Raw genomic sequence first — 12,127 nt, forward strand, 5'->3', positions numbered from 1 at the left:
GATTTTATTAATTTCAATGTATGTGCCCTTGCAGAAGGTTGTATTTCTTTCTTTCTATTTCCTTCAGCCCCAGTGTCCTCCAGCCTTCTCCCTATATTCTGTGTTGGCAGCACTTTCCAACAAGTGTCTTTAGGGAACAGAATTCACATACTTCTTGTGTCTGTATCATTAACGGGAAAATTCAGCAGGACCTGAAGCAGGCATGATTTTTAGTCTCCCGCCTCCTCTCATGGCTGCCTTTAGTCAGATAAATCAGTGCCACTTCAAAGCTCCAGACTTTCTCCAGCATCCAGAACACCTTATACCAGAGGCTTTATAGACACCAAGATAGATAAGATCAGCTGCATCTCCTCTGCTGGCTTAATCTATAGCTTTTGGGGCTTTGTTTTCAAACAAAATGTCAGAATAGTTTGGCATGAAGTATTTGTAGTAAATCTTAGTTGCACTTGCTGTTTTCCACTCATCAAATGGGGAACCTTTTTGGTATGCCGTGACAAATACATATATTTTTAAAGCACAGTATTTCTTTCACCCTGGTGGCACCCCAAATCACTCTGCATGCCAAGCTTGCCCGAACAACCAATGGTTTGCCATCCTGGGTTAAATAAAACCACCTACTGTTGCCTCTGTGATATTTTATTTGCTATTCTTCAGTCACACAGGTCTCATACTGATCTGAGCAGTTCACTGCTGGACCTGCAGTTTGTTTTGCCAGTTCCCTCAGAAGTCTGGGATGGAAATTATCTAGTCACCCTCCCACGGATGCATTAAGCTCTTTTCTTTAAAGCGATCTTAAAAATGCAAACAAACAGTAATGGGGAAAAAAAAGCTTTTTGGTCTTCTTGACTGAACGGATTTTTTCCCTTTCAACATACTGATATGAGGAGGTTAATGTGTCACTATAAAAGAAATGTGGCACTCTGCTGTTCTCTCATAGAATACATTACTTAAATTCTCACTATGAATTTACATCTTTTTTCCCTGAAATGTAGTTTGGCACTTAGTAGGAAATGAATCTTAAATATTTTGAAAGTATAATTTAACATCTCAGCAAAACCCTGAATTGTGAATTGTGCTTTATAGAAATTTTAAGGGCTAGCTGAAGATGACTTTAAAAAGAATAAAGAATTACATCTTTAGGTGGTGCTTTAGCTGCAGTTCAGTCTCCTATAGTGTTTAGATACTGTGTTTATCCAATTGTATACTTGGGATACACTCTTTATAGATTTCTTTTGGGGTGATTTTTGTTTTGAATGACTTTTCATTCTTTTCATTTTCATAACTGCAAAAAGTGATATGCCATGAAAAAATTACTTTTTAACTAAGCAACAGCAAAAACTGAGAAAAAATCCCAACGTGATACTCTTGAAAGACAGAGAGATGTGTGTGATTTATAATTGTTCTTCTATATGATTTATAATTTCAGGAGACCCATCTAATCTGTGCAGGTCAGCTCTATAAGACTTGAGACAGAAGTGGCGTGGAACTCATAATTCTCTGCTGCTCCCATCCAATTTGTTAGGAGTAATGTGCCCTTCTGCTTATATTAATTTTACATCAGTGTAAATTGATGCTCACATCAATCGATTCTGTTTTACATGCATTTAAGTCAGAAATTAGGGGTATTCTGCTATGCAGCTGGGAAACCCAAAACATTCACAAGGGTAGAAAAGTAGTTTTACTCTATACAGAGCCATTACTGGATGTCCTCAAGCCACAGTTCAGGTGCACAAAAAAGCCCCCCGCAAATCCACTCATTCATCTTTTATTTGTTTTTACAGTGAAATAATATCAGCTTGTCCAAGGGCTTGATGGCTTCCAAGAACTTAAATGCAGTGAAAAAGGGCAGCTCTGGTGAGCACTTCAGGGTCCCAGAGAAGTGGGCGCAGGCCGAGCTGTGTGGAGGGTCTCCCGTGCTTGGTACTTGCTTGACGGTTGGTACTTGGCATTAAATGTGATCATTATGTTTTCTCCTGAAGGCTTGATCCAAGACCCATCAAGTCAATGGAAATCTCTCTTCCAACCTCAATGAACATTGGCTCAGTTCTTGGAGATATGCCTTTTCTAAATTCTGGTTTTGATAGTGTATTGAGCATGCACTGGAAGGGGTTGTGTTTTAGTAATTCCCTTGGGACTAATTCATTGGTTTACTTTGCAATTCATAAACATCCTAACGGTCATCTCTGTCTTGTGTGCAAACAATTAAAAAAAAAAAAAGCCCTGAAAGCCTACAAGAATGCTCATTTTGCATGTCTGAAACTGATGTGTGCATCTAACCACTGGTGATGGTGCTGGTTCATATCAATGCTCATTTCCTCTTAAATTCAGTTAGTATATGCTACATAAATTAATTACACATTATACAAAGAATCCTATTATTTTTAATTCTTTTCAGTATCATCTTGTTATGGGAAATGGTGAATAGGATCATCTGACTTGCCTTCACTGTAGCATCATTTATTCAATAAGATAATCTCCTTTTGTTTTTCTTTTCCTGTTAGAAAAATGTGTAAAACCTTGAACTCATTTTACTGAAAGTCCACCAATTTCCATCTTCTTCCTTTTTTTGGCCTTTCCATGGATTCTGTCTATTTTTATGGTTTCTTTTTTTGAAACGAGAGTGCCCAAATTAGACACACGACATATCCAAGGTTACTGAGAGTCTCGTACTTCTCTTTCATAGTCTCACCCCTGGGTTGCTCTGGATGTGCTGACTCAGGACGTTTTCCTTTCACAGGGTGGCTGCACCTCTATTTATTTCTCCTAATCAGGCTGAGTCAAGCATATGCTCCTTTCTGCTGGAACTCTCTTCCCTCTAAAATTGTTTCGGCTGAGGCTTTATTAGGTTTTTAGATCTATGCTGTTCACCCTCTTGTTCAAATCTGCTTTGGGGCTTTTGTTTTTTATGCCTGTCTCCCATCAGGCCTTTTAAAATGAGTAAGTGTCAGAGCTACGTGATTTATTTTTATTCTTGCCATCAGTTTCTGCTAACAGAACGACTTATTTGAGAACATGTTCTTCTGCTTGACTTTCTTTTCTTTCCCACCGTAAGAAATAAATGCTTGCAAGAAAGTTTGGAGATTTGACCCTGGGAGCAAGAAGGAAGTAGAGAATCCAAGAGTCCCCAGATTAGAAAAGGACACACATCCAAAAGAATTGAATTTCAGCTGCAGACCAATTTCTGAGAGTTATTTTGCAGCTAAAAAAACACAAGAAAAGCTGAGGGTGGAAGGAAGCTGCGGAGGGAAAGGAGAGCAGTGTAGAGGCCAAGAAAATTCTTTGTGTTTGGGACAGAGTTTTCAGCTTAATTTAAATGACAATCAGAATCAAGAAGCAATGGGCAAAAATAGACAATGAGAATGCAACAAAACAAAAGACTGAGCAGGCTAAATGTGAAGAGACATGAACAAGTTCTTTTAAAAATCAAAGGCAGAGATGGGGTGAGCTTGGAAAAGCCCTTCCCCTGGCTATTCTGGCAATTCCAAGAAGTTCAAAATCAGAACAAACCCAATGAGCATATGAGAATTCGTACTGGGAGGAAAGTCCTAGAGAAATTAATTTGGAAAAATCAAACTGTATTAGCTTGACGATGCAGTGCAAAGGGAGCAGGCAGCTGCCCGGCTGCAGGGAGCCATCTGGGCTGGACGGACCCCGACGTCTGGCAACCCTGGACTGAGTCACAGCACCCAAGATTTGAAGGCCCCAGACTTTGGACTCCTGCAGGACCTGTGTTGAGCTATCATACTGGGGACGAGGCCTCCAGGCTGCTGAATGAACCAGGATGCCTGGACAGGGCTTTTTGCAGAGAGGGAGCTGCTCCCACTTTGCCAAACCCGGCACTTTGGCACCTCACCAGTCAGCCAAACTCTGGCAGAAAGGAGCCAAACCCTCATGCAGCTATATGAAAACTGGTTTGTTTTGGCAAATGGATGTTTTCTGATGAAAAACAAACAAACAAAAAAGGTCCAATTAATTTCCAGCCAAAGTTTTAACTTGTCCTATTGTATTTTCTTCTGATCAGTGCAGCAGAAAACAGAAATGTGAGAAATGATGTGGTGATATGAGATGTTGCTATTTACTGTCTCCAGACCATGACAATTATTGATTTGCACCTTCTCATGCCATGAAAACATAATGGGCTAAATTTCATTATTTTTTTTAGCTCAAAACATCAAATACTAGAGATGTTCATTGCAAAGTTTATTGAAAAACCAAGACCCAGACATCTCAGTCTGCCCTATCAAACTTCAGTGAGCTGTGTGCACCTGTGATTTGGAAGACTTTTATTAAACTAAATGGGCAGTTGTCAAAGATGGGAGCTTAATTAGCCTCTCCATCTGCAAGAGCAAATATCTGTGCATGGTCTTTCATACCCATATGCAAGTAGTAACTATCCACATGCAAGACATCTGAATAAAAATCTCAAAAATACTAAAAATTTACAGCTGTTATGCGGTTTATCATGTCCATGCTATGGGGGGGTTTGATGATTTCTCTATTGATATTGGGAGAACTACTCACTGGCTGAGTACTCACCAAATATGAGTTGAGGTTACGGACTCAGCCCCATTGACAGCAAACATATCAAAATACTGTTTTCCTTCCCAAGGGTTTAATTTTGATGTTCTGCCTTCTGAAGCACATCACAGCATGTCGAGAAACAGCAGAGGGAGAAGTGCAGAACCCAGGTAGGCAGCGATATGCTGGACTGCTGTCTTCATAGGCAGTTCCCAAGCCAAATTTGGCCACCTGCATTTTGCTCAGCATTTTGGCTTGTGAATAGAGAATATTTGCAGCTGGGTAATTAAATCTATTTGTACTTATCTGCATATGCATATTTTTCAGGTAGAAGTTAAGCATCCATCTTGCAAAATATAACTTTGATGTATAGAGGAGATATCAGCAGTTATTAAACATGATTTCCATATAAAAATGCAGTTTTCCTCAATGTTTTCCCTTAGATTTTTGAATTTTTTTTAATGGAAATTTGGCCCAAGATATTTTCAGCAGAAGCATAAGCAACCAGTGGCAAACACACCTCTGAAATGTGTATGTGCAGACACATGGAAACTCGTCACACATCTACTGTTTTTTCAGTACTGGGGACTTAACACTTGGCAACAGATAAACTGTGATGTTCTCCTGACATTTTCTTTTGAATCCCTAGCCAATTGTATTTTCTCTTTTCTTTTTTTTTTTTTTTTTACATAGAATGTAGGGAGCATTCACAACTATACTACCACAAGGAAGCTATTATGTAAAGTGACTCTAAGATGTGTAGTACAGAGGAAATCAGCTTCAATGATCTAATGAACCTAAAATCTGCAAATCTATTAAACTGCAAACAATAGTAAACTCAGCACTGGGCAGCTGTTTGGATGAGCTGTTATATAAAAGTATCTCTGTTAATGGGCTTCATTCTTAAATGGGGAACACACTTGTTAGCAATGCAGGAAATTCGATTCTGAAACCCGTCATGGTATATTATACAATATATAACAGTAGGAGCAACCAGAGGAGCCATTTTATCTTATGTTTTGACAGACTTTTAACTCACAGTTGATTTATAACATGATCATGAAGACCTGAAAGTCCACGCACTGGGTTTCTGCCTGGGGAGAACTTTATTTTTAACACTTTACATTAAATATCATTTATTGTTGGCTCATTCTAAAGATATAGAGCAACAAGGACCAAATAAAACAAAAGTTGGTGTCTTTCAGCAGTTTTGTGGCAGTTCTGAGCATCTCCTGAGCAGGGATGACAAATTACATCCTACTGACAAGCTGAACTATTGTAAAATATAAATGAAGTGAGGGAAGTTTTGTTTTTGGCATTGTCTTTCTTTGTTTTTCAATGATTTTTTTAAGGATTTACAGTTTAAACCCATGAGTAGTGTTTATGCCTCTTTTGAAGCTTGAAATGTTTCAGCTGAACACAGACAATAACTTATAAAGCAATCTCTCAGTTTCTGTACCTCTCCACCCCCTTGCCCCAAGAGCCCAGGCGCTGGTATCACAGCGAGCAGCTCCTTGGTGTAGAACTCAGTGCCCCTTAGGCTGTCCCGTGCCCATTTGGAGAACCATGTGGATGATTAGATGTACTATGAGGGTACCATGTAAGCACATAGAGCACCCAGGAAGCCTCCAGAAATTAGACCCTGCTGAGTAGGTCCTCTGTACACCCCACTAATGTCTCCTTTATTTATTCCACCAGCCCTGTATGGACGTGGGCCAGCCTCCCACTATCTTTCATCTCTCACCAGTCACCTCCCAGTGTCAGCTGGAGCACAATAACAGCCTGGCCTCGCAGGATGGTGAAAGTGCTCTGGGAAGCTGGAATTTCAAACAAACCTTTTCACAGATGCTTCTCCTGATGTCTGGGAGGAGCCAAATAGCAGGTCCACGGAGGACAAAGATTAACCCATGTATCTGCCAGAAAGGCTTCAGGTGCAGCCCAAGATGTGCAACTTCCAGCTGGTGACAGGCAGGAAACAAGGAAGGAAAGATAATTGATGACTGTTTTCATCCAGGCAATCTGGAAAAAGTGAGTGAAGCAGGATTGTCCATCATGTGCCCTGCTTTACTACACTCCCTTTACTCTCTTATTAGCAGTTAAAACTTGTAGGAGTTAAAACCCTCCAGTACACCAACTCTGTTTACACCCCTGCTGATCCATGGGGCTCTGGTTTTTATATTTATGACCAACTGTTAAGTCCATCACTGTTTTGTTTTTAGTGCCTGGCCACAGCTTGATTGTCCATTACTGAGGCAATCACTTAGTTCTTTGTGTTCACTGAGCAGTACAGGTTAGAGGATGGAGAGATTGCTTTGGCTATTTACCAGTTGTGAAGTTTCTCCACATTAAATACTTGATTCTAAAGTAAATTTACAATCTTCATTCTTTTGCCACTGCAAATATGACTTCTACAGACTTTTTCCACTAATTACTATTTTTCATTTTTAGATGTGGATCTAAACATTTAGAACATTGCTTATGAAAGCCCAAGGAATGAATATGAATAGATGACTAATCCTTGTAAACATGCAATTCACAGCATAGGACTTGTATCAGCAAATGCAAGTTATGCAGCCTCTTAGTGCCTGTGCCAGAAAAATGCTGCCATTGTACCCTCCAGGCATGGTGGCAAGTGAATTGTAGAGTCACAGACCCAAAAGGTGACACAGAGGCTTCAGGTGTATGGAAAGGCTCAGGATTTTAAAGGTTTGCCAATGCCTTGTGAACAGGGTAAGCTCACAGCACAGACCATACCTTTCATGTAAGGTGTAATGGGAGCTGCAGAGAAGACCCCAAGCACTGAATTTCAGCTGTTTGCATCTTGCTATACCCACTTTTTCTTCCAGTCTTTCACCACTGATGTAGAGATGCCTTGTTTTGTCAATGTTGTGAGAGGACTTGGTTTTAAACCCCAACATATTGGTCACAGCAGCATAGCTGGCAAGCAGGGGAAAGCTACTGTCATTTGTGGAAGCCTGACTCCAAACTGCAGCTCTGCCTTGGTCTGCTCCAGGATTGCCAGAGCCACTCACAGCCAAATGGTAAAAGTGGGAGCCTCTGCTCTATCCCAAAAAGTAACCAGGGGATGAAAGGCAGCTTAGCCCCTTTCTGTGCAATAACTTCCCACTGAAACATGCTGCTGGAACTAGCGACCCATCTATCTCCCCCACCAGCATTCAGGATTCAAGGTAGGTAAAAGGGTGAGATGTCTCAGTGCAAGAATATTTCTGCATTTTTCATTAAATCAGCTGAAATAAGGAGCTACCTCTGAGGGAGGAACAGGAGTCTGGCAGCCTGGAGGAGGGGGAGAGCATCATAGGTTTGGTCCTTAGCTGCATGACCAAAAAGTGACTTCTCACTTTTTGTTTATGTTTCACTCCCTGAAAACTGTGTAGAAGGATTTACAGCTACCTGAGCAACCTGTGATAATCTCATTGTAGTTTGAAATTCATCTAAATGTTGACTCTTTCAGAGGAGGTTTCGTGGAGAAAGGCAGTATCTTGGACCAGAGTGTTTACAGTAAAACCCTTGAAGATCAATGAGCCAGAGTGATCAGACAATTCCAGTTGCTTTTGGGGACTGCATTTATCTGACAAGCCAGCCTTAAAATTTGGTTTTCATACATTATTCAAAGTCCAGATGCACCCAGTCTTTATGTATTTCTTCTTGCTTGTAAAGTCTCTTCATTGCTTTTATTGCCACTGTAATAATAAAGCCAGCTTTTTAATATGCTGAGTAGAACCTCCAAAGTTATACATATTAAGCAAACATTTTGGATCAAGTCAGTTCTGCATCAAACAGACACTGACAATTCCAAATGGAAACTTCTCTCCTGCAGGAGCTCCCAGGAATTAGGAAATTAGACATAAACGCTGCCATATTTCATAACACAGAGGAGCCTTGTAACCCCAAGAAAACACTTCTGTGGTGTTGTTCCTACCCATGTCACAACAAGTATTTTCCTCTAGCTTAAAACAGTGGTTTGCAAACTGTCAGGATGTGTATATCCACAGCACAGGCCTACATGATTATTTCCCTCTGCTTGGCTGCTGTGTTTGGATCAAGACAGGCATATGATGCATGTGTGTATATGTTTACATATATAAATACATACATGTACACACAAACACATATATTGGTTAGTATTCAATGCCAATAATTCACATTTATAGGTTGTGGAGGGCTCCCTACTCTGGTCACAAGTTTGAGGGTATCTGCCTGCTCACAAGCATGCTGCAGACAGCAAAAAAAACATCAACTGTTGGAGCAAAAATTTCAGGAGGAACCAGCATGGAAATGGGAGAAGTTTGTAAACCCATCTCCTCTCTGTCCACTGCACCTTCCACAGGTGGGGTCTATCCTCCAGGTTTCTCTCACTTTTGGTGCCATTGGGGCTGGATCAGATCTTACACTTAGGAAAAGGCTCCGCAGGTGTGTGATTGCTGCAGCCTGTGCAGCTGCTCTCAGCAGTGTCCCCAGCTGTGCCTCAGCCCCTCGTTTGCTCTGACCACCTCCCACACCCACAGCTTCCCCTGCACCAGCACACGTTGTTGCTCTCACAAGGAAGTGGTTTTCTTTCCTCTGACCAAGGGAAGACACACAACGTTTGTCTCTGCAATTAGACCAGAGCAAAATTCACAATGCCCAGTCTGATGCTGGCAAAGCAGTTCAGAGGTAATGATGATCATACAGGGGGCTGAGATAGGGGTGGCACAGGGGTCTGGCTTTTCTCCTTGATGGCCATGACTGCGCTTTGGTTCATTTTCTGCAATAAGTAAATAGCCCTTGCATTCCCCTTCCTGCTGCTTTAATTTTGTATTTCTTCTGGAGTAATGTAGTCTCAGAAGTTTTGAAAGCTTGAGTCTGAACCATCAATATCTCTGTTATATGTAACTAGAAAAAGGAGGAGATGGATGGGAAGAGCAGTTATGGTAATTCTCAGACATGGTTTCGTGAGCTCAGGCTTTCGATAGAGTTTCTCTGGATTTATACTGATGTAATTAAGAATGGTACATGGTCTGCTGTGGTCAGCTGGCTGGGAAGATGTGACCCATTGAAAAAGGCCACTGAATTTCTACTGTGCAATTTCAGCTGTGTTTTATTCATTTGCTGTTATCTTGCAATGATTCTTTTTTGTGTTTTCTTTGTTTACCCCCTGCAGCTTGTTTATTTGCCAACACCAGGGAATTTTGCTTTTACAAGGTGTTTACACTGTTTGCTTTAAGGCACATATTTAACTATCTGAAACACTTTTGGTTTTTAATGTTTGAGGTAAATATAGTATTACTCTGCCGTGCACAATGAGTAAACATCTACAGCATAAGCATTTTAAAGTACTCAGTTGAAGTCCTATTCCCCCAAACACGTGCTATTTTTAATGCAGGTAGATTAGGATTAAATATAAAATGGTAGTGTAAATGAACATGTGGAAGCAAAAATTCCCTTCTCCCAAGGCAGAAGCCTAAATCTGTCCAGATTGTGTAAAACTCCCAGGTGAGCTGCGTTCAGGTGTCACGTTGTTTCGCTGTGGTGGGTGTTTGCTGGCTATGGTGTGAGCAAAGAGGCTCAGGAGACTCAGATTGAATTCTTCGCTCTGCTACAATCTGCTTTAATTCTCTGTGTGCCTCCGTTCAGCCGAAAGAACATCACCATTGCTGATGAAAGTTGAGATAAATGCACTGAAAACTGTGAAAGTCTGAAACAGGAGGTAGCAGGGCTGTGTCGGCAGAGTTGTATTCTGTTCTGCTAATCGGTTGCTGCTGAAGCCTGTGAAGTGGACGGAGGCTTTAGGCTGAACGAGCGTGACAGATGTGGTCACGCAGGAATTCATACACCTTGGGGACAAAGTTTCAGGAAAGAGTTTCAGTTTTTTATCAACAGTCTCTGCAGCTGAAATTCAAGCAAAATTGTTTAAAGAGCTCCAACAGTGCCATACAGATTACTGTCTTGGGGGAGCAGGAGGGTTGTTAGGCCGTCACCAGTGTAAGTTTATTGACCACAAAGTTGCGTAGACAATAAGCACAGAAAATGTAAGTGTGAAGCTGAAAAACCTTTGGAAAGTGTCTTTGTGAACATGTAGGTTCCTGGAGGATGTTTCCCACCTCTCTATCGATCTGTTGATGTAAGTCACAATGACGGTCCTGTTCAGAAGAAAAGGATTGTTTCCCTTGGAACATGCATTAGATAAAGGTTGTAATCATTGCTTCCTAACAACAGCAAAAACCATCCTCAACTTCACCACACGCAGCACGTCCAAAAGTCTGGTATAGGAGAGATATGTTGTTAGTTAATTGTTGCTGTCTGGCTTATTAAGGTATCACCTGTATGTCAAGCTTTATTTCACTAAAGGGCCCCAGTTTGCCTTTTAGGTAGAATTTGACGCAGGCGGCAACAGAGGATGCTTGGCATCTCGGAGGAAGCAGCAGCCTCCAAAGAGGCACTCGGTGTGGTGGGAGATGCTGAAACACAGCCCGTGTTTCCCACACCGCTCCTTACCAGGCTGCTGCTGTATTTATAGCAGTCGTCTGTATTATGTGGTTGCTGCATTCTGCTGAGAATTACTTTGGCGGAGGAATGAGCTTCTGCCTCCGACTGGCATCAGTGCTCTGTTCCGGCTCACGTTGTGGCTCCAGGAGGGCGAGAACCCCATTGCAAAAACCATCCGGACTTCATTATTTATTAAAGCTGGGAAAAACAAGTTACCCGAGTCATAAATACATGGGTAACATCAGTTAATCCTGCAAAGGCAGTGCTCTTATCACAGAAAGTTCAAGCACAAATAAATTGTTTCTAGGACTCAGAGCACGTTTACAAATATGACTGAAGCTACTGGCAGTATTAAGATGAAGATGCAGTGGGGTTTAGATCATGGAATGAGTGATATTGAGGATAATCCTGAAACAGGAATTATTATTAGTGCTACTATGCTTAACAGAAGCAGTGTGGCACGGGTCTAACACAATGGCACAAATGAAAACCAGAATGAAGTGTATTCTGCTTGGTAGTGATGTATTACATGTAATGAGTCGAGCACATTGTTTGCACTGCAGCTGTGCAGCTGCTTGCCTGCTTTGAAGGATTGTTTTCCAAGCTCCTGGTTGGAAATGATTCACCCTCTTGAAATTGGAAGTTTGTGTTCCCATCTGCACTGAACTAAGTCTGCTTTGCTTCTGTTCAGGCATAATGTTAAGATCATTGGTATAAGAGCAGAGATTAAGATTACTCAAAATCAGGATTGTGTTCTTCTAAAATTAATGTACTGCCCTTCTAATGACTGTATGCAGTGGGCATATGTTAGAATATCACCTTCCTGTTACATGCACTGTAATCACTGTTTGATGGATTACTACTTGTCTACTATATGCTGCAAAACAGTGAGAAACACCAGTTTGTATAAGTTCCAGTTTAATTGCTTCTTATACTGGTGGCCTTATTTTTTTTTATATATTTTGAAGAGATGATGGTCTGCAAAGGGTCTGGTAGGCAGGTTTCAAACCCTTTTGAAAAAACCCTGATCTGCATCTCTTCTTTTACATCACACTCTAATCCCTTTGACTGTTATGATTACACAGACTTCAGAAGGTTTTCCACCAATTACAGTCTTATTTCT

General features: G+C 41.1%; 1 protein-coding gene across 10 annotated transcripts in view; it reads left to right on the forward strand.

Moving 5' to 3' along the window:
* The first annotated feature begins 9,106 nt into the window (after positions 1–9,106).
* The window catches only part of LOC309444520 (uncharacterized protein), a 107,997-nt gene continuing 104,976 nt past the window's right edge, over positions 9,107–12,127 (forward strand). For 9 of the 10 annotated variants that reach the window (XR_014185063.1, XR_014185064.1, XR_014185065.1 and 6 more), the window contains exon 1: positions 9,154–9,192. Coding sequence is in view for 5 of the 10 variants with exons in the window: in XM_082062398.1 (XP_081918524.1) it covers positions 9,159–9,192 (34 nt within the window). In the remaining 5 variants the exon portion in view is untranslated. Of the gene's footprint in view, positions 9,193–12,127 lie in introns of all 10 variants that reach the window. The other variant, XR_014185062.1, reaches the window with a different exon arrangement.

This window comes from Streptopelia decaocto (assembly GCF_964273445.1).
Source record: "Streptopelia decaocto genome assembly, chromosome: 11".
Lineage (NCBI taxonomy): Eukaryota > Metazoa > Chordata > Aves > Columbiformes > Columbidae > Streptopelia > Streptopelia decaocto.